This window comes from Hypanus sabinus, chromosome 13, assembly GCF_030144855.1.
Source record: "Hypanus sabinus isolate sHypSab1 chromosome 13, sHypSab1.hap1, whole genome shotgun sequence".
In the NCBI taxonomy this organism is placed as follows: Eukaryota; Metazoa; Chordata; class Chondrichthyes; order Myliobatiformes; family Dasyatidae; genus Hypanus; species Hypanus sabinus.
Window position 1 is genome coordinate 60,616,895 of NC_082718.1, and position 26,270 is coordinate 60,643,164.

Genomic DNA, 26,270 nt, shown 5'->3' on the forward strand with positions numbered 1-26,270 from the left:
GCAGTTCATTGATTTCATAAATGCAACACATTATAGTTTGTTTATACATAGCATAAAGGCAAAAAAAAACCGTTGTATGCAGTGTTATTTCATTTTAAATGTCAAACGGGTTTTGTGGCTCCCAGTGTTTTCTTTTCTGTGGGAAACGGGTCCAAATGGCTCTTTCAGTGGTAAAGGTTGCTGACCCCTGGTATAGACTAAAGGATGCTCCTGACCTGGGGGTGGAGGCACTGCCTAAGGCTGACAGTATAGGCTAAAGGATACTTCTGACCTGGGGGTGGAGGCACTGCCTAAGGCTGACAGAATAGGCTAAAGGATGCTCCTGACCTGGGGGTGGAGGCACTGCCCAAGGCTGACAGTATAGGCTAAAGGATACTCCTGACCTGGGGGTGGAGGCACTGCCTAAGCCTGACAGTATAGGCTAAAGGATGCTCCTGACCTGGGGGTGGAGGCACTGCCCAAGGCTGACAGTATAGGCTAAAGGATACTTCTGACCTGGGGGTGGAGGCACTGCCTAAGGCTGACAGTATAGGCTAAAAGATACTCCTGACCTGGGGGTGGAGGCACTGCCTAAGGCTGACAGTAAAGGCTAAAGGATACTCCCGACCTGGGCCACAGATGCTTAGTCTGGGACTGACACGTGCTGATGCAGTTTTTAACTCCCCATGGTTACCAAACATCTCCCCAATTTCCTCTTGCCACAACAGCTGAAGTCCTACCAATGTCACCCACCTGTGTCTCACCCCCTTCCCAATCACCCTTCCCCAACCACCACAGTTGCCCAGTCTGCATGCCCTACCCAACAGAGCACACTGCCTCCCTCATGTACGGTAGCCTAAATCACGAGTTGCCACATCCCTTTCTCTCCATTCAAATAATTAGCGAGAAAAGTAATGTCACCAACGCTCCCTCAGTGCTTGTGAGCAGACAGTGAGACCCACACTAAATGCCAATCAGACTACACTGGGAGCATTGTGTTCAGTTCTGGTCACCTCATTACAGGAAAGGTTTGTAAGATTTAGTGGAGGTGCAGAGGAGACTTACCTGGATGCTGCCCATCTGGGGGAGCATGTCTTACGAGGATAGGTTGAACAAACTTGTTCCAGGGAGAAAAGCCCAAAGGAGGATGAGAGATGACCTCATATAGGCATACAAGATGATAAGAGGTACAGACAGCCAGAAACTTGTCCAAGGCAGAAATGGCTAATACAAGGTGGCATAATTTTAAGATGACTGGAGGAAAGTACGGGGTGAGGAATGTCAGAATGTGAGGATGTGAGGGTGAGTGGAACCTGCTGCCTGAGATGGTGGTAGAAGCAGATACATTAGGGACATTGAAGAAACTCTTCGATAGGCACATGGATGACAGAAAAATGGAGGGTTGTGTAGGAGAGAAGGATTAGATTGATCTTAGAGTAGGTTAAAAAGTCAGTACAACATTGCAGGCCAAAGGGCCTGTACTATACTGTAACGCTCTGTGTTCCAACTCAGCAGGTCGGGCAGCATCTACGGTGACAAACAAACAGTCGACATTTCAGGTTGAGACTGGAAACGGTCCATCAGGACTGGAAAGCAAGGGTCTCAGCTGGAAACGTCGATTTTTAATTCTCCTCCATTACTCCTGCCCGATCTGCTGAGTTTCTTCATCATTTTGTATGTATGTTGCTGGAGGAGACATTGGCAAGTTCAAATGTGAAATGTGCTACAGAAATAAAGGATTTTTAGAAACACAGAAAACATACAGCACACTACAGGCCCTTTGGCCCACAAGCTGAGTCAAACGTGTCCTTACCTTAGAACTACCTAGGCTTTACCCATAACCTTCTATTTTTCTAAGCTCCATGCAGCCATCCAGGAGTCTCTTAAAAGACCCTATCACTTCTGCCTCTGGCAGCCCATTCCACACACTCACCACTCTCTGCGTAAAAAACTTACCCCTGATATCTCCTCTGCACGTACTTCCAAGCACCCTAAAACTATGCCCTCTCATGCTAGCCAATTCAGCTCTGGGGAAAAGCCTCTGACTATCCACACGATCAATGCCTCTCATTATTTTGTACACCTCTATCAAGTCACCTTTCATCCTCCGTCACTCCAAGGAGAAAAGGCTGAATTCACTCAACCTATTCTCATAAGGCATACTCCCCAATCCAGGCAACATCCTTGTAAATCTCCTCTGCACCCTTTCTATGGTTTCCACGTTCTTCCTACAGTGAGGCGACCAGAATTAAGCACAATACTCCAAGTGGGGTCTGACCAGGGTCTGATATAGCTGCAACATTACCTCTCGGCTCTTAAACTCAATCCCACGATTGATGAAGGCCAATGCACAGTACGCCTTCTTAACCACAGAGTCAACCTGCATAGCAGCTTTGAGTGTCCTATGGACTCAGACCCCAAGATCCCTCTGATTCTCCACACTGCCAAGAGTCATACCATTAATACTATATTCTGTCATCATATTTGACCTACCAAAATGAACCATCTCACACTTATCTGGGTTGAACTCCATCTGCCACTTCTCAGCCCAGTTTTGCATCCTATTAATATCCTGTTGTAACTTCTGACAGCCCTCCATACTATCCACAACACCCCCAACCTTTGTGTCATCAGCAAATTTACTAACCCAACCACTGGTCACCAGCCTCCATGCAGAATATGGCCTGTCTACAACCACTCATTGCTTTCTGTGGGCAAGCCAGTTCTGGATCCACAAAGATCCCCTTGGATCTCATGCCTCCTTACTTTCTCAATAAGCCTTATATGGAGTACCTTATCAAATGCCTTGCTGAAATCCATATACACTACATCTACGGCTCTACCTTCATCAATGTGCTTAGCCACAAGAAATTCAATCAGGCTCATAAGGTATGACCTACCTTTGACAAAGCCATGCTGACTATTCCTAATCATATTATGCCTCCCCAAATGTTCATAAATCCCACCTCTCAGGATCTTCTCCATCAACTTACCAACCGCTAAAGTAAGACTCACTGGTCTATAATTTCCTGGGCTATCTCTACTCTCTTTCTTGAATAAGGGAACAACATCCACAACCCTCCATTCCTCTGGAACCTCTCCCATCCTCATTGATGATGCAAAGATCATCACCAGAGGCTCAGCAATCTCCTCCCTCGCTTCCCACTGTAGTCTGGGGTCCATCACATCTGGTCCTGGTGACTTATCCAACTTGATGCTTTCCAAAAGCTCCAGCACATCCTCTTTCTTAAAATCTACATTCTCAAGCTCTTCAATCCACTGCAAGTCATCCCTACAATCGCCAAGATCTTTTACTGTAGTGAATACTGAAGCAAAGTATTCATTAAGTACCTCCGCTATTTACTCCGGTTCCATACACACTTTTCCATTGTCACACTTCATTGGTCCTATTCTCTCTCCCAAGTCTTATCCTCTTGCTCTGCACATACTTGTAGAATGCCTTGGGGTTTTCCTTAATCCTGTCTGCCAAGGCCTTCTCATGGCCCCTTCTGGCTCTCCTAATTTCATTCTTAAGCTCCTTCCTGCTAGCCTTATAATCTTCTAGATTCATATAATTACCTGGTTTTTTTGAACCTTTCATAAGCTCTTCTTTACTAGATTTACAACAGCCTTTGTGCACCACAGATTTTGTGCTGTACCTTCTTTTCCACGTCTCATTGGAGCATACCTACTCTGAATCTCAAGCAAGTATCCCCTGAACATTTGCCATATTTCTTTGGTACGTTTCCCTGAGAACATCTATTTCCAATTTACTCTTCCAAGTTCCTGCCTGATAGCCTCATAGCTCTCCTTCCCTTGCTCCAATTAAACGTTTCCCTAACTTGTCTGTTCCTATCTCTCTCCAATGCTATGGTAAAGGAGATAGAATTGTGATCACCATCTCCAAAATGCTCTCCCACTGAGAGACCTGACACCTGACCAGGTTAATTTCCCAATACCAGATCAAGTACAGTCTCTCCTCTTGTAGGCTTATCTACATATTGTGTCAAGAAACCTTTCTGAACACACCTAATAAACTCCACCCTATCTAAACCCTTCGGTCTAGGGAGATGCCAATCAATATTTGGGAAATTAAAATCTCCCATCATGACAACCCTGTTTTTATTACTCCTTTCCAGAATCTGACTCCCTATCTGCTCCTCGATGTCCCTGCTACAATTGGGTGGTCTATAAAAAACACCCAGTAGAGTTATTGACCCCTTCCCGTTCCTAACTTCCACCCACAGAGACTCCACAGACAATCCCTCCATGACTTCCTCCTTTTGGGCAGTTGTGACACTATCTCTGATCAACAGTGCCTCTTTGTTGCTTGTTTTAAACGTAATCAGAGATTTTACTGAACAGTCAGTGGAAACAGCGTCCTCACACGATCACTCAGCCTCACGGTAACTGACATGAAACACTGTGAGGTTGGGTGAGTGCTCTGCCAGCCTATCAGTGGTCCCCCTCCCTTACTTTGCCAGATAAGGGCCATTTCACAGCTTCTGCATTCATCGGGGGTTGGGGTCAGGGAGACAGCCTCGACTGCAGCCGCCCATGGAGAAAGCATTCAGAAGATAAACACACTGACAAAGGCAGCGGGACCCACCTCACCATCCCAGTAACGAACATCAGCAGTAAAATGGATCTAGACACAACACAGTTTAAGTATAATAACGGAAGAAAATTAAGTGTCTGTAATTTTAAACCATGAAATTGTGGTTAAAGCTAGTGACTATGATAATAGACTAAAATCCAGAAAATCTCAACTAATATCCCAGAGGCTCAAATTTTTATTAGAAATGCTGTTTGGAGAATGCAAATGTATTTACCATTGAAGAATAAAATTAGTGTTTTTGGGGAAAGTAAGCAGGATCTTTAGGACTGCAATAGAAGCCCACTGCTCCGCAGAGAAGGAAGTGTGTGGCCCCTACGTGGCTGAGTTCCCATGATTCCAGGCCTCACAATAACATTAAATCATTTCACTCCCAACTACCCCCTAAAATGCCCTGAAACTAGGCAATTTCCCACCATAAACAAGAGAAAATCTGCAGATGCTGGAAATCTGAGCAACACACACAAGTTGCTGGAGAAACTCAGCAGGCCAGGTAGTGTCCATTTAAAAGAGCAAACAGATGATGTTTCGGGCTGAAACGGAACCCGGGCAGGTCACAAAAGACATAAAGGGCATTTTTCCACACAACATAGCGGAAGGGTAGCATAGTGGTTAGCGTACTTTACAGCACCAGTGGTCCTTGTTCAAGTCCTGCTGCTGTCTGTACATTCTCTCTGTGACCACATGGGTTCCTCCCACATTCCAAAGACGTATGGGTTAGTAGATTAATGGGCATAACTGAGCAGCACGGGTTCACTGAAGGAGCCTTTTACCATGCTGTACTTCTAAATAAAATTTTTAACGAGGAAGCCATTCAGCCCATCAAGACTATAGTGGTTCACAGAGCAATCCCATTCCCCCATTAATTTTCCTTGTAACCTACTCTCTCAACATTCCCATCAATCCCATCATCTGCAACCTCTGGGAGCGATTTTCTGCGACTGCTTAACCACCCACCCCCACAAGTTACACATACATGGGACAGAGGAGGAAAACAAACACCGGCGGGCACCCACGTAGCCACGGGGAGAACCTGTAAACCCCAGTCAGTGCCCAAAGTTAGGACTGAACCTAGGTCTCCAGCACAGCAATACAGATACTCTACCGTTGAAGATCTCTGCCGGTAATCTCAAGAAGGAATCTCTTTTCAACAGCTATACTCACTGGGCACTAAGACTATTATAGTGAATTGTTCTCTAGCTTGATAAGATGGACTCGGACTTCACAATCTCCTTATGATCTTGCACTTTATTGTTCACTTGCACTGAACTTTCTCTGTCCCTGCCCTCCTCCCTCACCATCATCCGGGGCCCAAAGCAGCCTTCCATGTGAGTCATCCACAGGCAGATCATTCAACTCCACTTTCTCTGTAGCTGTTACACTTCATTCTGCGTTTGGTTGTTCCACCTCGTTCTACCTCAATGCTCTGTGTAAGCGTTTAATCTGCAACAACAGTATGCAAGACAAGCTTTTCAATGTACAATGTGACCACAGGCGGCTGCAGAAAGCTGTGTAAAAAACTTAACAGCTTCTAATCTGCTGTTATCAGACCTCTGAACAGAACTCTTGTATGTTAAAAGAGACTCCTGACCGTAGCTTGTATTAATCTTACACTTTATTGTTGGCCTGCACTGCACTTTCTCTGCAGCTGTGACACCTTATTCTGCATTGGCGTTGTTTTGTCTTGCTCTACCTCAATGCGCTGTGTAACGAACTGGTCTGTATGAACAGTATGCAAATCAAGCTTTTCACTGTATCTCAGTGCACGTGATAATAATAACTCAATAGCTGTCCCTACCCAGGGCCCTACAACAGCTCCTCCAGGTGAGGCTGTCATTCACATATACAGTGGCATGCAAACGTTTGGGCACCCTGGTCAAAATTTCTGTTACTCTGAATAGTTGAGTAGAAGATTAATCGATCTCCAAAAGTCATGAAGTTAAAGATGAAACATTCTTTTCAACATTTTAACCTAGATGAGTGTATTATTTTTGTTTTGTACAATTTTAGAGTGAAAAAAGGAAAGGAGCACCATGCAAAAGTTTGGGCACCCCAAGAGATTTGAGCTCTCAGATAACTTTTACCAAGGTCTCAGACCTTAATTAGCTTGTTAGGGTTATGGCTTGTTCACAGTCAACGTTAGGAAAGGCCAGGTGATGCAAATTTCAAAGCTTTATAAATACCCTGACTCCTCAAACCTTGTCCCAACAATCAGCAGCCATGGGCTCCTCTAAACAGCTGCCTAGCACTCTGAAACTTAAAATAAATGATGCCCACAAAGCAGGAGAAGGCTATAAGAAGATAGCAAAGTGTTTTCAGGTAGCTGTTTCCTCAGTTCGTAATGTAATTAAGAAATGGCAGTTAACAGGAACAGTGGAGGTCAAGTTGAGATCTGGAAGACCAAGAAAACTTTCTGAGAGAACTGCTTGCAGGATTGCTAGAAAGGCAAATCAAAACCCCTGTTTGACTGCAAAAGACCTTCAGGAAGATTTAGCAGACTCTGGAGTGGTGGTGCACCGTTCTACTGTGCAGCGACTCCTGCACAAATATGACTTTCACGGAAAAGTAATCAGAAGAAAACCTTTCCTGCATCCTCACCACAAAATTCAGTGTCAGAAGTTTGCAAAGGAATATCTAAACAAGGTTGATGCATTTTGGAAACAAGTCCTGTGAACTGATGAAGTTAAAATAGAACTTTTTGGCCGTAATGAACAAAGGTATGTTTGGAGAAAAAAGGGTGTAGAATTTCATGGAAAGAACACCTCTCCAACTGTTAAGCACGGGTTGGATTGATCATGCTTTGGACTTGTGTTGTAGCCAGTGGCACGGGGAACATTTCACTGGTAGAGGGAAGAATGAACTAATTTAAATACCAGCAAATTCTGGAAGCAAACATCACACCGTCTGTAAAAAAAAAGGTGAAGATGAAAAGAGGATGGCTTCTACAACAGAATAATGATCCTAAATGCACCTCAAAATCCATGATACCTCAAGAGGCGCAAGCTGAAGGTTTTGCCATGGCCCTCACAGTCCCCCGACCTAAACATCATCAAAAATCTGTGGATAGACCTCAAAAGAGCAGTGCATGCAAGATGGCCCAAGAATCTCATAGAACTAGAAGCCTTTTGTAAGGAAGAATGGGTGAAAATCCCCCAAACAAGAACTGAAGGACTCTTAGCTGGCTACAGAAAGCATTTACAAGCTATGATCCTTGCCAAATGGGGTGTTACTAAGTACTGACCATGCAGGGTGCCCAAACTTTTGCTTCGGCCCATTTTCCTTTTCTGTTATTATGAAACTGTAAAAGATGGAAATAAAAAAGTAATCTTGCTTAAAATATTAAAGAAATGTGTCATCTTTAAACTTATGCCTTTTGGAAATCAAGTCATCTTTTACTTGTTTAGCTATTCACAGTAACAGAAAGTTTGACCAGGGGTGCCCAGACTTCTGCATGCCACTGTACCGTCTGTGTAGCGGTTGCACTTCACTCTACTTCCTGCTATTGTTCTTCCTTGCTCTGTCTCAATGCACCACGTATGAGCAGGAAGACCAGCTTTTCACTGCATAAAAAACCAATTCCAATTCACACCGACCTTCTCATCAGCAGCAGCTTTCAGCAGATGCCGATCTTTCTCCCACTCCGCTCGTGCTTCCTCGAGAGTCCTGGAAAGACTTTCCTTGGTATCTGTCAGCTCCTTGGATAAAGATTCCTTCTCCAGTCCGAGGGCCACCAGCTGCCCCTGCAGCCTGCTCTCACTCTCTGTCTTCTGCATCAGCTCTTCTGCTATGAGCTCCTTCTTACTCTCACATTCCTGCACTTGCTTCCTAATCTCACTCAGGGCCTCCGATTTCTCCTCCAGTTCCTGCTTTGTGCCACTAAGACTGGAAATAAGGAAAAGTCCATCATCAGCCCTGTTTTAACAATTGGCCATCAGACAGACGGGTAATGAGCAACAAACACAAATGCTGGGAGAACTCAGCAGGTCAAGCAGCATCCACGGAGAGGAACAGAATCAGCTGATCAGGCTAAGACCCTTCACCAGGACTGGAAAGGAAGGGGGAAAAGGATAAAAGGTGATGCCAGCAGAATGAGTACAAGCTGGAAGATGATTAGTGATACCAGGCGAGGGGGAAATTAGGTGGGTGGATGGTGAAGTGAGCAGCTGGGAGGTGATAGGCAGGAAGGGTAAAGAGCTGAAGAAGAGGGAATCTAACTGGAGAGGACAGCAGACCATGGAAGAAAGGAAATCTAGAGGAGCACAGTGGGAGCTGAGAGGCAGGTGAAGAGAAAAGAAGGGACAAGAGGGGAGCAAGGACAGGGAATGGAAAAAGAAGAGGGGGTAGGGGGAGACATGACCCAAAGAGAAATCGATGCTCATGTTATCAGGCTGGAGGCTACTCAGTCAGAATATGAGATGTTGCTCCTCCACCCTGACCTGAAACCATTGTACCACTTGATCTTTGAAAGCTCGGCCTACTGAACACACATTTCACAGCTCCAGCGGGACAGAGCGAGGGGTGAACTTGGAATTCGCTAGGCAGAAAGGAGTAGAGGGAACAGGCTGCTGTTGCAGGAGAAAGCAAAAAACAGCAGTGTCCCCAGAGGGTTGGTATCAAAATCTCAACACCTTCCAAAACATAGAAGTTGTCTGGAGCTGGATACACATAGGGCAAGGTTTCCTAGTCTGGTGATGACACAAAATTCAAAATCTAATATGCATCATGGAGAACAGTACTACACTTTAAGAGAGCACAGATAGACTGGTAAAATGGGCACATGAAAGCAGTCAGTGTTGTGAAGCACGGTGTTCCAGAAGGAAGAAATACTATGCCCTACTGAAAAATTCAGTGTACAAGACAACGTGAGGGGTATACTAGTCTACTGAAAGGAGTACAGCTTATACACGAGTGCACATATCGTTAAGTCATTACAAACTCTGGGAATTCCCTACATTCAGTCCTGCTCTTCCATGTACCAATCCAAGGGCTTCTCAAACAATCCTATTCTACCTCCCTCAACCACTTCTCCTCGCACCTCAGCCTCTGCATGAAAACGTTGCCACTCTGGTCCTTTCTAACCCTTTCCCCTTTCACCTTAAATCTATGCCCCCTAGTTTTGGATTTCCTACCCTGGGGAAAAGACTATTACTGTCACCTTAACCACGGCTCTCATAATTTTAAACATTTCTGTAATTCTCCTATAATCCAAGGAGTAAAGACCTAACCTGGCTAACCTCTCCTTAACTCAGCCCCTCGAATCCCGGCAACATCCCGTCCTTGCTGCACTCTTTCCATTTTGCCTGTAACAAGGTAAGCAAACTGTTTGCAGTATTCCAAGTGTGGTTTCACACAACTGCTCGGATACTCAGTGTCCTAACTGGCTTTTTCACCAGCCACTTAGAGCAAAGATTAGGAGATCTGATAAGTTGGGAGATAGTTGACAGTTACAAACAGTTAAAACAATGTATAAAAAAAAACCGTTAACTTTATGGAACAGGAACTGAATACATAATTGAAAGGACTTAGAAGGAAACAATGAATTTGACAGCTTTTACTGAGCTAGTGTGGCAAAGAGGCTGAATGGTCATAGACACAGGAACAGAATTAGGCCATCCAGCCCATTAAGTCTGCTCTGCTATTCCATCATAGCTGATTTATTATCAATTCTATTCTCGTTTCTCCCCGTAAACCCTCAATGCCCTTACTAACCAAGAACCTATCAACCTCCAATTAAATACACTCAATGACCGGGCCTCCACAGCCATCTGTGGCAATCAATTCCACATTTTCACCTCCCTCTGGCTAAATAAATAACTCTTCATCTCTGTTCTAAAGGGATGTCAGTCTATTCTGAGGCCGTGCCCCTGGTCTTGGACTCTCCCACTGCTGGAAACATCCTTTCCACATGCACTCTACCTCGGCCTTTCAATACATCTCAATGAAATCCTCCCATCGTTCTTTTTGTGCTGCAAGATTCGAGACAAAGCAAACACTGAATCAGAATTAGAGTCCTTACGATTTTGCCTCTGCCTCGAGCTGCAGGTTCAGCTCCTTGATCCGGTTGTGGAGCAGCTTCAGGTCTCCCTGGGCTCGCTTCTCATTCTGCTCTGCCTTCGCAACGTCACACTCCAGCTTCTGAAAGTGAAAGCTCGTTACAGCACTGTTTCAGCCAGCACCTGTGAGAAACCACTCCCCCTCCACTTAAAAGTTATTAGCTGCTTACAGTACACAGCACATAGAGCCTGCACACAATAGGATTTAAACTTCATTTCCAAAGCTGCTTGCAGCATCTTAAACCAATGTACCTGATTTTTGTGAGCCATTAATATCTCTAGAGTATACAGGGCACACAACAAGTTTCAGCCTTCACGTGGTTTACTTTTATCGAAACAATTCACCAACTGACTGTCTAGTATTTACTCAATGCCAGTGGGAAGCCTGCTTCCTGAGATTAAAGATTAGCTTTATTTGTCACATGTGCTTCAAAACACTCAGTGAAATATGTCGTTTGTTTCTAATCAAACTAGCTGGGATTATGCTGGGGCTGCCCACGAGTGTCACCACGCTTCTGGAGCCGAGCTAGCGTGCCCCCAACTCACTCACCCTAACTGTACGTCTTTGGAATTTGGGAGGTAACTGCAGCACCCAGAGGAATCATGGGGGAAATGTACAAACTCATTGTGGACAGTGCCAGGGCAGGAACTGAACCCCGATCTCTCAGCTGGTGCTGTAAAACATCGCACTAACTGCTGTGGTACTGCATCACCCCACAGATCATGTGGAGAAAGTCGTGATTTAGTGTAGGATTTAAACCTAGTGATGAAGAGACAGCAATACCTTTCCAAGGCAAGATGCTGTGTACTGTAAGGGAAGGTGTCATATTCTCGTGAGTTGTCCCTTTTAACGTGCAGGTTCAGGAGGCCAGAGACGAGGTCAAGACAACTATTTGCTTAGCTGGTGCGGAGTTCCTCCAATGTTATGAAGTTCTGCTCATCCAGGGAGTTTTACATAAGACTCCAGACTGACAGGTTAGTGGCAGAGAGACACAGGGGCGCTGGGGAGCTGGTTTCACGGTCATGGGATTTATCTGGGTAGTTTATCTGAAACTGTGGTTGACACTTTAGGGAAAGTCAAACCAAGCTGATTTTGGGGAAATAAAGTCTTATTTGATAAAAAAAAGATCATATATACAGTACTGTGCAAAGGTCTCAGGCTCATGTATATAGCTAGGGTGCCTAAGTCCTTTGCACAGTACTGTAGTAGTTTTATGTGATGCACTGTATTGCAACCACAAAAAAAAACAACTTTTTGGAGTGACGATAAACCTGATCCTGATATGGGTCTCTATTGTGGACAGAGAGTGGAAAGGGGGAAGGGAGAGGGCAGCACCAGAGAGACATTCTGTAATGATCAATAAATCAAATCAAATGATTTTGCCTGGTGTCTCAGGGCTGGGTGTGTCTGCACCCATACTACACCCCACCCCTGACACTCCTTCTCTGGCACCCGTCTCACATCCCCCTCCCCTCGCCATTCCCAACATCCTTTGCTCCTGCCAGATTTACAGATTCGCTCATGTTGACAAATGCAGTGCTGGGCAAAAGACTTCATTAGGCACATGAGCTATGTATATGTGCCCGAGACTTTTGCGTAGTACTGTATCCCAGTAAGTTTTTGTTTGAAAGAACATCTGCAAGGTGTATTCCATTGCCTATCTCCAACACTGCTAATACCTAGAAATGTCGACCAAAGCCCTTAAAACATGACCGTGACTCTGTAGTGCACATCGTGGGCATTTCTGCCTTTCAAAAATAACACACAATTCTAGAGGAACTCTGTAGGTCAGGCAGCATCTATAGAGAAGAATAAACCGTCACTATTTAGGGCAGAGACTCTGATTTCCACGCAGGACCCATACTGGGCTGAGTCCTAATGAAAGATCTCAACCTGAACCATAAACTGTTTATTCCTTTCCATTGATGCTGCTTGTCCTGTTGAGTTCCTCTGGCATTGTGTGTATGTTGTTCTAATTACCCAGCTATGCAAATACCTCCTGAGGATTATTCTAAAATACTTTTGTGACATAAGATGGACATCATTGCAAGTATAAATGAGCAAAACATGAAAATAAATCGCCATTCTCCTCTCTCAGACTTGGATATTGAACAGAGAAATGTGTGGCTGCTCATTACTAATTCAGTATTTGGAATATGTTCAGAGACAGTTTATTGTTCATGCACTGCAAACCTTAATTTGAGATGCCAGCTGCTCGGTTTTCTGCTCAGAACGGAGCTGCTTCTCCTTGTGTTCTCTCAGGCTGGTATCCAGTTGGCTGCAGTACTCTGCTTTCTCATTAAGTGTTGATGTCAATTGGTCCAGCTGAGACTTGACTTTGGTCAGCTCCTGCGGAAATAAAGCAACTCCATAAGATATTGGCTCAGTGACTTGTAGTACCCCAACATGGTAAGATGTCTCAAGCCATCACAAGCCTAGTGTTATAATGCCCACAATGACTGACAAGCTAAACTTTGATTCGAGACACAGGCTACAGAAGGAGATGTGACAAGGAGGGTTTGAGGAAGAAATACTGGAGGAATGTTGAAGTTGTTGGCACGCTCCGAGATCGGGGCCAAGCAAAGGCTCAAATCAGCAATGCACAGAGATCTAATGATTTGGGCTTGGGGAAGTTTGAGGCAACTGGGATGGATTGAAAATGGATTTAAATTTTAAAATTGAGATTGCCGGTCACTGTAGTCAGTGAGCACTTGGGTCACAGGTGAAGAGATAGTTCACTCTCATCAACTATGGAAGGAATGATGGTGTCTCCACAGACACAGGAACATGATTACAACACTCAGGGGATACATCAGCACCACCTCCAGACCATCAGACATTTCTGATGTCAGTCTGCAGTCCAAGCTGGACACACTGCATTTAAAACATTTACAGAGAAATATATCACTGCCTGGGCTATTTGCAACTCCCAACTGAAAGCAGAGCTACTGAAACAAAGTACGTTATTTAACATTAATACAAATAGCACCAGGTACTTTAGAACCTTCAGCACCCAAATAGGCAAAGAATAGAGGGATGTTGTCTTAATCCAGGAAAACAGGATTGCTGTAGCCCTCCCACAGTCCAAAGATGTACTGGTTACCCTTTAAGACAGCATCCTTCTACTCTTTGCCTACTTAGGTGCTGCTGAATTTACAGTACCTGTTGTTATTTGTACGTTAATTGGTCATTGTAAATTGTCCTATGATTAGGTTAAATCAGTAATTTGCTAGGCAGTGTGGCTCATTGGGCCAGTAGGGTCTGATCCACACTGTATCTCTAAATAAGTAGTAAATAAATAAAATAGATGGGCAAAGGGATTAGCATGCACATGGTGGGCTGAAAGGCCTGTTATGGTGCTCTATGACTGTGACTGACATCGTTCATACATTTTTTTTAAACTTTTTTTTAAATTGAGTTTTCAAATAATTACAGAAATAAAAGAAAATATATGAGAGAAAAAAAATATATATATACCCTACCCCTCCCCCCTAAAATCCCTATATAAAAAAGAAAGAAAGAAAGAGTGCCTGGATATCGGAAGATCCCCATATGCTCCATGGAGTTCGTAATAACTTCAGTATATATATTTATTTCTCTCCCCAAATAACCAATTATTTCAGCTTCGGAGCACCTATATATTTAATCCTGTCTTTTGTAAATAAGGGCGCCAAATTTTCAAAAATGTTTCATATTTATCTCTTAAATTGTAAGTAATTTTTTCAAGTAGAATACAGCCATAAATTTCCTTCTTCCAATGATCTATACTTATGTATCAGATTTCCAAGTAACTGCAATAGCCTTTTTGGCTACTGCCAATACAATTTTTATAAATTCTTTCTGGTATTTATTCAATTTGGGTTTCGGTTTTATCCCTTCAATATCGCCTAGTAAAAATAATATTGGATTATGTGGAAGTTGTGTTCCTATAATTTGTTCCAATAAAACTCTTAAATTTGTCCAAAAAGGTTGAATTTTAGAACACGACCAAGTAGAATGTAAAAAAGTACCGATGTCTTGTTTACATCGGAAACACTGATCGGATAAATTTGGGTTTAATTAATTTATTTTTTGTGGTGTAATATATAATTGATGTAAAAAATTATATTGCACTAATCTTAACCGGACATTTATTGTATTTGTCATACGATCAAGACATAGTCTTGACCAATTTGTTTCTTCAATTTTAATATTCAAGTCACTTTCCCATTTTTGTCTTGACTTATGGACTCCTTGTTTAATTGCCTGTTTTTGAATCAAGTTATACATATAAGAAATAAATTTTTTAATCTTTCCTTTTTGAATTAAAGTTTCTATTTCATTAGATTTCAGCAATAACATTGTTTGACCTAATTTTTCTCTCAAATAAGCTCTTAGTTGAAAGTAACAAAAAAGAGTATTGTTTGATACTTTATATTTATTCTTTAATTGATCAAATGACATTAATATACCTCCTTCAAAACAATCTCCTATATATCTAATCCCTTTTTGAAACCAATTATATGAAAGTTGATTATCCATTGTAAAAGGAATAAGTCTATTTTGAATTAAAGATCTCTTTGCTAATAAAGATTTTTTTGTCTCATCATCAACATTTATCTTATTCCATAAGTCAATCAAATGTTTTAATATAGGAGATTCTTTCTTTTCCCGTATCCATTTAGATTCCCATTTATATATAAAATCTTCTGGTATATTTTCTCCTATTTTATCTAGTTCTATTCTAATCCTTGCCGGTTTATCTTTCTCAAAAAAAGATGCAATAAATCTAAGTTGGTTTGCTTTATATTAATTCTTAAAATTTGGAAGTTGTAACCCTCCTAGATCAAATTTCCATGTCAATTTTTCCAATGATATTCTTGACATCTTACCTTTCCAAAGAAACTTCCTCACATATTTGTTTAACTCTTGAAAAAACTTCTGAGGTAGTTGTATTGGTAGTGATTGAAATAGGTATTGTAGTCTAGGGAATATATTCATTTTTATGGTATTTACTCTACCTACTAATGTTATTGGTAATACCATCCATTTATCAAGATTTTCTTGAATTTTTTTTCAGTAATGGTAGTAATTTAATTTATACAAGTTCTTTATATCATTATCAACTCTCATACCTAAATATTTTATATCATTTGTCGGCCATCTAAATTGAGTTATTAATCGACATTGACTATAATCTCCTTTAGTAAGAGGTAAAATTGCACTTTTTTCCCAATTTATTTTATAACCTGATATTTTCCCTTATTCTTCTAATCTACAGGATAATTTACGCAACGAGTGCAGTGGGTTTGTTAAGTAAAGCAGAACATCATCAGCAAATAAGTTAATCTTATATTCTTCCTGATTAACTCTAAAACCCTTAATATCTGGGTCCATTCTAATTAATTCAGCTAATGGTTCTATCACCAACACGAATAAAGCAGGTGATAATGGACAACATTGCCTAGTTGACCTTGTTAGCTGAAATGGTGTAAAAATTTGACCATTTGTCACTACTTTAGCTTTGGGATTAATATTTAAGGTTTTAATCCATTTTATAAAAGATACTCCTAATCCATATTTTTCCAATACTTTAAATAAAAAAATCCCATTCCAATTTATCAAATGCTTTTTCTGCAACCAAAGCAACTGCCACACTCATTTCCTCCCACTTTTGTGCCAAATGAATTATACTTAATAACCGAGTTACATTATCTCCTGATTGTTTTTAATAAATCCTGTTTGATCCATATGTACTAATTTTGGTAAGTATTTGGATAATCTGTTAGATAAGACTTTTGCTATTATTTTATAATTAGTGTTTAATAAAGAAATAAGTCTATATGATGCTGGCTTTAAAAGATCTCTATCTTTTTTCAGCAATACTATTAAAATAGCTGTTGAAAAAGATTCAGGAAGTTTATGCGTTCTTTCCGCTTGATGTATTAACTCCATAAAAGGAGGAATTAATAAATCTTTAAACTTTTCATAAAATTCAGGCGGAAAACCATCTTCTCCTGGAGATTTATTACTCTGAAGTGATCCTAGGGCTTCTTCGACCTCTTTCAATGTAAAAGGCATATCTAATCCCTTCTGTTCTTCCGTGTTTAATTTTGGAAGAGTTATTTGTGATAAAAATCTTTCTATCTTGACATTATCATTTTGTGATTCTGATTTATACAACTCAGAATAAAAATTCTTAAAAGTTTCATTAATTTCTAAAGGTTTATAAGTAATTTTATTTACTCTTGTTCGAATTGCATTTATTGTTTTAGAAGTCTGGTCTGTTTTCAACTGCCGTGCAAGGACCTTATGTGATCTTTCACCTAGTTCATAATACCTCTGTTTAGTTCTCATAATTGCTTTTTCTGTTCGATATGTCTGGAGTGTATTATATTGTAACTTCTTATTAATAAGTTGTCTTTGTTTTTCTTCTGTCATATTTCTTTGAGATTCTTTTTCTAATTTTGTAATCTCTTTTTCCAATTGATCTATTTCTATCATATATTCCTTCTTAATTTTAGAAGTATAACTTATTATCTGACCTCTCAAGTATGCCTTCATTACTTCCCACAATATGAATTTATCATCAACTGAATGTGAATTTGTATCTAAAAAGAACTGAATCTGCTTTTTCATATAATCACAAAAACCTTGACATTTTAATAACATTGAATTAAATCTCCATCTATAAATTGATTCCTCTTTATCTGTCATTATCAGAGGAGAATGATCTGACAATATTCTCGCTTTATATTCCACATTTTTCACGCTATCTTGAATATTCGTTGATAATAGGAAAAAATCTATCCTTGAATATGTTTTATGTCTATTTGAATAAAATGAGTAATCTCTTTCTTTTGGATTAATTCTTCTCCATATATCAATCAAGTTTAAATCTTTCATCAATGATAGAGTTAATTTTACTACTTTTGATTTTGTGACAACCTTTGTTGATCTATCTAAAACTGGGTCTAGACAAAAGTTAAAATCTCCACCTATTAATATTTTGTCATGTGTATTAGCCAAATTCAAAAAGACCTCTTGTATAAATTTTACATCATTTTCATTTGGTGCATAAATATTCATAAGAGTCCATAGTTCCGAAAAAAATTGACAATGTATAATTACATATCTCCCCGCCGAATCAATTAATACATTTTGTATTTTAATTGGTAAATTTTTATTAACCAAAATTGCAACTCCTCTCGCCTTTGAATTAAATGAAGCTGCAATAACATTTCCAACCCAGTCTCTTTTTAATTTCTGATGTTCTTTGTCTGCTAAATGTGTTTCATGTAAAAAAGCTATATCTATTTTCATTTTTTTAATGTATGTTAGAATTCTTTTTCTTTTTACCGGTCCATTAAGCCCATTAATATTAAAACTTAAAAAATTCAGTAAATTAGTCATTATTTTTAATTATGTTACTCCAAGCTATAATAATACCTAATCTTTCAACTTTCGTGGTATCTTGGGAAATCTTTTTAAAATTCTCCATGTTGCTATGTGTGTCCCCACCAATCAGCCAGGCAGAAAGATAGAAGAAAAATAGAGTATAAAGAAAAAAACAAAATACCCCCCTACTAATGTTGTGAAAAAAAAGGAACACAACATTACCCCCCTCTGTTGTACGGGTCATGGCAATCGCCATGATTACACACGTGAATCCCTCAGTAACTGATCCAAAGCTCCCCAGCCCCCCCGCAACATGGAAAAGTATATATATATATATAAGAAGAAAAAAAATACTATTCTCAATTATTATTTATGGAATTTTGCTTTTCTCCCCTGTATCATCCTTAAATGTCCATCACTTCCATTCACTGTCTCTATCTTCATCTTTAATCCATCACGCTTGGAAGTCTCTATGTGTAATTAGCGAATAGATGGAAGTTATTGTGCGAACTCCTCCGCTTCTCGATAATCGTTAAAAAATCTTCTTTTTCCCTCCTCCAAAAAAATTATCAGCATTGCTGGGTGACGCATTATGAATTTATAACCCTTTTCCCATAAGACATTTTTCGCTGGGTTAAAGTCCTTCTTTCTCTTCAAAAGGTTATAACTTATATCAGGATAAAAAAGAACGGCCTTCCCTGCTATCATCAATGGCCCGTTTTTCTTTTTGGCACGTTGGGCAGCCGCCTTCAGGATCTTTTCTTTACCTTGGTACCTTAAGCATCTTATCAAAATTGATCGTGGATTTTGATCAGCTTGAGATCTTGGCCTTAAGGCTCTATGAGCCCTTTCGATCTCAATTAAGAGTATCTTCTTCCATTTCCAATTTTTCAGGGATCCATTTTTGAAAAAAAATTATTGGATCTTCTCCTTCTATATCTTCTTTAAGTCCAACAATTTTAATATTGTTTTGTCTACTAAAATTTTCAAGCTTATCAATTTTTTCCATAAATTGTTTTCATTCTGATGTCCAGGCAGTAGTATCATCTTCCATTTTATTCATTCTTTCAACCATGTCTTCCGTTGTAGTTTCCAAATCTATAATTCTCTTTTCCATTTTATCCTGTCTTTTTGTCATTTTATCAAACATCATCTCCATATTTGTCATTTTTCTTTTGATTACTTTTAATGTGTTTAATTTTTCTAATTTACGCATTATTTGCCTCAACGTCTTTTCCATATTTCCAGAAAGACTTTTGCCTCTATCTTCGTCTGATTTTTCCAGAGAGTCCGGCTCTCCCTCAGATTCACTTTCACTTTCGGTTTCAGTCATAACTGGGATTTGTAGTTCTGGTTGCTCCTGTCTGCGCATGATCATTCCTTTACGCTTGCGCAGTTCTCGTTGATCTTTTCCTTTAGAAATGGTCGATGTTGCCGCAGTTTCCTGTTCTGTATTGCCGGCGGTATAATGTACCTGAGCCTGGCGGAAGTGGGCCTTGACTCTGTTCCAACTTGTGTTGCCTTCACGGTAGTAGTTTTCTTCAACTTCTGTATCTGAGGCATAACTTCAAACAATCCGGAGTAGTTTATAAGTAACTTTTAGAAAGTATTGACTAACTTTTCTTCACTTAAACATTAATTTATTGATTTTTACGGGAGAGCTGTGTTCCAGCGTCTCGATCCTACGTCATCATGTGACGTCCCCGTTCATACAACATTGTGAATTTTGAAGCGAAGAATTAATTTGCAAGGTATTTGTCTCAGCTTTCTTTCTGTAGACATGTTGCCACTGCATACATGGGTCCAGGATCTCCAACCGAAAACAATCAATCATGATTGCTTTATTCTCTTGGATTCTTGGTGCTTCAGTGCCACTGTCGGAGGGGCTTGTAGTTTGATGTAAAAGGTTGGCTTCAAATAAGTGGGGGGGGGGGGTGATAGTAAGGGTGTACAGTAGGCAACCCATGGACAGAAGTCGGGACTGTGAAAGGTAGGTAGGTACCTGCTCTTTATCCTGAAGTGCGTGCTTGGCAGTCTCCAGGTGGTTTTCCAGGTCAGCTCGCTGTGCATTTTTGGATGCTTCAGCAGACAGCAGCAGCTCCGTTTTCCCCTTCACCTGAACAAGTCAAGGAAGACAGCAATGGGTCACTAATTGTGGAAATGGGACCTCAGGAAAAAAGCTGTTCAATTTGATTAGACCAAGGCTGAACTACACCTCCATCACATTTACTCAATTTTATTCCAACTAAAGCCTGCGGATTGCTGTTTTTGAACTTCCAATTCAAAGTTCAAGCTTCAAAGCAAATTTATCAAAGTACGTATGTCACCAAAAATTACCTTTACATTCATTTTCTTGCAAAAACAAAAATACAATAGAACCAATGTAAAAGTATATACATCGACTGACAATCAATGTGCAAATGCAGAAAATTATATTAAAAATAAATAAATAAAAGTGAGAATGTGAGTTGCAGAGTCCCTCAATGTGAGTTCAGTTGTGGAATCAGTTCAGAGTTGAGGTGAGTGAACTTAATGTGGTTCATGAGTCTAATGGTTGTAGGGTACTAACTGTTTCTGACCCATGGCTCCTGTACCTCCTTCCTGATGGCATCCCCAGCCTCATGGTATAGCAAGCTGCAGATTAGCACTGTTATGAAAACACTCATTAATTTTACTTCAAAGTGGCTTAGATCAAATATGGCACATGTGGCAGGGCATTCAGACCATAAAGGACCACAAATCCACCCTGCACGCCAATGACAGTGACGTCTCTCTTCCTGATAGGCTGAGTGTCTTTTCTGCACAGTATGATAAGCTGGCAAGGAAAGACCCCTACCCCCTCCTACCCCGCGGAGCAGGCACTGCAGTTGATGTGAGGAAGACGCCAACCAGGATCAATCCACAGAAAGCTGTGGGGCCGAGGGACTGTGCAGCCCAGTCAACAAGAGGTTCAAAGAGATGTCGCTAACATCTTTCTGTAATAGTTCACTGTCCCCGAAGGCTTCAAGGAAGCCATCATCACCTGGGTGCTCAAGACAGCAACAGTTGCCTGCGGTAAATTACCGTCCAGTCGCACTGACCCCAACAATAATGGAGTGCTTGGTTTTGGATTACATTAAATCACATCTTCATGCTGCATTGGACCCTTTCCAGTTTGCTTATTGCTCAAATCTATCCACTGATGATACTCAAGGCTCTGCACTCCACTCTATCCTATCCCACCTAGAAAATGGCACCTCACACACAAGGGTGCTGTTTATTGAGTTCAGCTCAGCATTTAATATGATTATCCCTCAGAAGCTGGTGGGTAAATGGTCCTTGTTGGATCTCACATCTCTCTCTATACTGTAACTGGACATTGAGCTTCTTGACAAAAACACGCCAGTCAGTTTGTGTTGGCAACAACATCTCCAACTCCACCACACGGAGCGCCGGCATTCCCCAGGGATCTGTACTCCACCACACTGAGCACCGACATTCCCCAGGGAGTGGCTCCACCACAATGAGCACCGACATTCCCCAGGGATCTGTACTCCACCACACTGAGCACCGACACTCCCCAGGGTGTGGCTCCACCACACTGAGCACCGACACTCCCCAGGGCTCTGTACTCCACCACACTGAGCACCGACATTCCCCAGGGAGTGGCTCCACCACAATGAGCATCGACATTCCCCAGGGATCTGTACTCCACCACACTGAGCACCGACACTCCCCAGGGTTCTGTACTCCACCACACTGAGCACTGACACTCCCCAGGGTGTGGCTCCACCACACTGAGCACCGACACTCCCCAGGGATCTGTACTCCACCACACTGAGCACCGACATTCCCCAGGGATCTGTACTCCACCACACTGAGCACCGACACTCCCCAGGGTGTGGCTCCACCACACTGAGCACCGACACTCCCCAGGGTGTGGCTCCACCACACTGAGCACCGACACTCCCCAGGGTTCTGTACTCCACCACACTGAGCACTGACACTCCCCAGGGTGTGGCTCCACCACACTGAGCACCGACACTCCCCAGGGATCTGTACTCCACCACACTGAGCACCGACACTCCCCAGTGTTCTGTACTCCACCACACAGAGCACCGACATTCCCCAGGGAGTGGCTCCACCACAATGAGCACCGACATTCCCCAGGGATCTGTACTCCACCACACTGAGCACCGACATTCCCCAGGGAGTGGCTCCACCACAATGAGCACCGACATTCCCCAGGGATCTGTACTCCACCACACTGAGCACTGACACTCCCCAGGGTGTGGCTCCACCACACTGAGCACCGACATTCCCCAGGGATCTATACTCCACCACACTGAGCACCGACACTCCCCAGGGTTCTGTACTCCACCACACTGAGCACCGACACACCCCAGGGCTCTGTACTCCACCACACTGAGCACCGACATTCCCCAGGGATCTGTACTCCACCACACTGAGCACCGACACTCCCCAGGGCTCTGTACTCCACCACACAGAGCACCGACATCCCCCAGGGTTCTGTACTCCACCACACTGAGCACCGACACTCCCCAGGGTTCTGTACTCCACCACACTGAGCACCGACATTCCCCAGGGATCTGTACTCCACCACACTGAGCACCGACACTCCCCAGGGTTCTGTACTCCACCACACTGAGCACCGACACTCCCCAGGGTTCTGTACTCCACCACACTGAGCACCGACATTCCCCAGGGTGTGGCTCCACCACACTGAGCACCGACACTCCCCAGGGTTCTGTACTCCACCACACTGAGCACCGACATTCCCCAGGGTGTGGCTCCACCACACTGAGCACCGACACTCCCCAGGGTTCTGTACTCCACCACACTGAGCACCGACATTCCCCAGGGATCTGTACTCCACCACACAGAGCACCGACATTCCCCAGGGATCTGTACTCCACCACACAGAGCACCGACATTCCCCAGGGATCTGTACTCCACCACACAGAGCACCGACATTCCCCAGGGATCTGTACTCCACCACACTGAGCACCGACACTCCCCAGGGTGTGGCTCCACCACAATGAGCACCGACACTCCCCAGGGTTCTGTACTCCACCACACTGAGCACCGACACTCCCCAGGGTGTGGCTCCACCACACTGAGCACCGACACTCCCCAGGGTGTGGCTCCACCACACTGAGCACCGACACTCCCCAGGGTTCTGTACTCCACCACACTGAGCACCGACACTCCCCAGGGTGTGGCTCCACCACACTGAGCACCGACATTCCCCAGGGATCTGTACTCCACCACACTGAGCACCGACACTCCCCAGGGAGTGGCTCCACCACACTGAGCACCGACACTCCCCAGGGTGTGGCTCCACCACAATGAGCACCGACACTCCCCAGGGATCTGTACTCCACCACACTGAGCACCGACATTCCCCAGGGTGTGGCTCCACCACACTGAGCACCGACACTCCCCAGGGATCTGTACTCCACCACACTGAGCACCGACACTCCCCAGTGTTCTGTACTCCACCACACTGAGCACCGACACTCCCCAGGGATCTGTACTCCACCACACTGAGCACCGACACTCCCCAGGGAGTGGCTCCACCACAAGAAGCACCGACACTCCCCAGGGTTCTGTACTCCACCACACTGAGCACCGACACTCCCCAGGGATCTGTACTCCACCACACTGAGCACCGACACTCCCCAGGGTTCTGTACTCCACCACACTGAGCACCGACATTCCCCAGGGTGTGGCTCCACCACACTGAGCACCGACACTCCCCAGGGTGTGGCTCCACCACACTGAGCACCGACATTCCCCAGGGATCTGTACTCCACAACACTGAGCACCGACACTCCCCAGGGTGTGGCTCCACCACACTGAGCACCGACATCCCCCAGGGTGTGGCTCCACCACACTGAGCACCGACACTCCCCAGGGTTCTGTACTCCACCACACTGAGCACCGACATTCCCCAGGGATCTGTACTCCACCACACTGAGCACCGACACTCCCCAGGGATCTGTACTCCACCACACTGAGCACTGACACTCCCCAGGGATCTGTACTCCACCACACTGAGCACCGACACTCCCCAGGGATCTGTACTCCACCACAATGAGCACCGACATTCCCCAGGGTTCTGTACTCCACCACACTGAGCACCGACATTCCCCAGGGAGTGGCTCCACCACAATGAGCACCGACACTCCCCAGGGTTCTGTACTCCACCACAATGAGCACCGACATTCCCCAGGGTTCTGTACTCCACCACACAGAGCACCGACATTCCCCAGGGTGTGGCTCCACCACACTGAGCACCGACATTCCCCAGGGAGTGGCTCCACCACAATGAGCACCGACATTCCCCAGGGATCTGTACTCCACCACACTGAGCACCGACACTCCCCAGGGCTCTGTACTCCACCACACTGAGCACCGACACTCCCCAGGGCTCTGTACTCCACCACACAGAGCACCGACATCCCCCAGGGTTCTGTACTCCACCACACTGAGCACCGACACTCCCCAGGGATCTGTACTCCACCACACTGAGCACTGACACTCCCCAGGGCTCTCTACTCCACCACAGTGAGCACCGACACTCCCCAGGGTGTGGCTCCACCACACTGAGCACCGACACTCCCCAGGGTTCTGTACTCCACCACACTGAGCACCGACACTCCCCAGGGCTCTGTACTCCACCACACTGAGCACCGACACTCCCCAGGGTGTGGCTCCACCACAATGAGCACCGACACTCCCCAGGGTTCTGTACTCCACCACACTGAGCACCGACACTCCCCAGTGTTCTGTACTCCACCACACTGAGCACCGACACTCCCCAGGGTTCTGTACTCCACCACACTGAGCACCGACACTCCCCAGGGTGTGGCTCCAACACAATGAGCACCAGCTCTCCCAGGGGCTGTGCGTTCAGCCCACTGCTGAAGCATGATTGCACTGCTCGATTAGTAAAATCTAATCATGAAGTTCACTATGACACACCAACAATGACAAGACAGCGTAGAGATTGGAGGTCGAACAGCTGGTACAACGATGTGAGCACAACAACTTGAGTCTCAAAGTGGACAAGACCAAACAAGTAATTGTGGACTTTAGGAAGGCGCAGGCTGATCACACCACAATGAACGAAATGGAGAGAATTAGGAGCACCAGGTTTTCTGGGGAAGCACCTAGCAGACAATCTCACCTGGTCTCTGAACACAACCTCTTCAGCCAATAGAGCACAGCTGTGTCTGCACTTTCTGATGAGACTGAACCAAGCGCGGCTGCCCCCCCACCCCCCACATTCTAACTTAGAGGAGTGCCACTGAGTGTGTCCTGACCATCACTGTCCAGTACGGGGATTGCAAAGCATCTGACTGCAAGCCTCTACAAAAAATTGCTGGGAGGATCATTGGGATCGCTCCAAAATATTTAACAGGAACCCTTAGCATTGTCAATGATTCCTTCACTAAGCCAACAATCCAATTGTCCAACAATCTCCTTGACTGCCCCTCATCCCACTCCAATCAGGCAGGAGATCCCATGGCATTAGGACAAGGACTGTTCAGATGGGAAACAGCCTCTTCCCCAGGCTGTAAGATGACTGAACTCACTGCCACCACGTATGAAACACCAGCAGTGTATCCATTTACTTTCTGACTTGGGTCATAAATGCATCGTATTATTTGTGGTAACACTACCTTTGTGTTGTGTGTGAGTTGTACATACTGTGTTGTGCATTTTGATCCGGAGGAACGATGTTTCGTTTGGCAGTATACATGTGTACGGTAGAATGACAATAAACTTTATCTTGGACTTGATATTAAATTTACAGTCTTTTTAAAATAATAAATCTACAAACATTCATTATAAATTTATTATAAATCATTATAAATGTAGATAATTGTGTTTTTTAAATTGGGAAATTGTCGCTGTAATTCTATTATTATAGCCTTAGGGCCATGAAGACACAGGTGAACAACTTTAATCAGATTGCATAGAAATGTAGTGTTGTTTAGACTCAGCTTTAAAATAGGGACTGAATTATATTCTGATCTTATTAAACTAAGCATCCAAACTGACTTCAGCTGATGTCTCAACTCCTAGTAAGTTAAAAGTCACTGTCACAGCACCTGGACGTGAAAAAGGGAATTGAGAGACAGATCGGCCACGATCTGTTAGAATGGTGGTGGTTTCACATCTCACAGCAAAGACTTGATCTTCTTACAGTGCAACGATGCACTGACGGGGCAGCTCA

The 26,270-nt window shown here is 43.6% G+C and overlaps 1 protein-coding gene across 3 annotated transcripts in view; it reads right to left on the reverse strand.

Moving 5' to 3' along the window:
- The window catches only part of eea1 (early endosome antigen 1), a 158,759-nt gene that overhangs the window by 61,004 nt on the left and 71,485 nt on the right, over positions 1-26,270 (reverse strand). For all 3 annotated transcript variants that reach the window (XM_059987735.1, XM_059987733.1, XM_059987734.1), the window contains 4 exons: positions 20,028-20,141; positions 12,842-12,997; positions 10,611-10,729; positions 8,188-8,476 (listed from right to left, as the gene is read on the reverse strand). In XM_059987735.1, the coding sequence (XP_059843718.1) occupies positions 8,188-8,476; positions 10,611-10,729; positions 12,842-12,997; positions 20,028-20,141 (678 nt within the window). The remainder of the gene's footprint in view (positions 1-8,187; positions 8,477-10,610; positions 10,730-12,841; positions 12,998-20,027; positions 20,142-26,270) is intronic.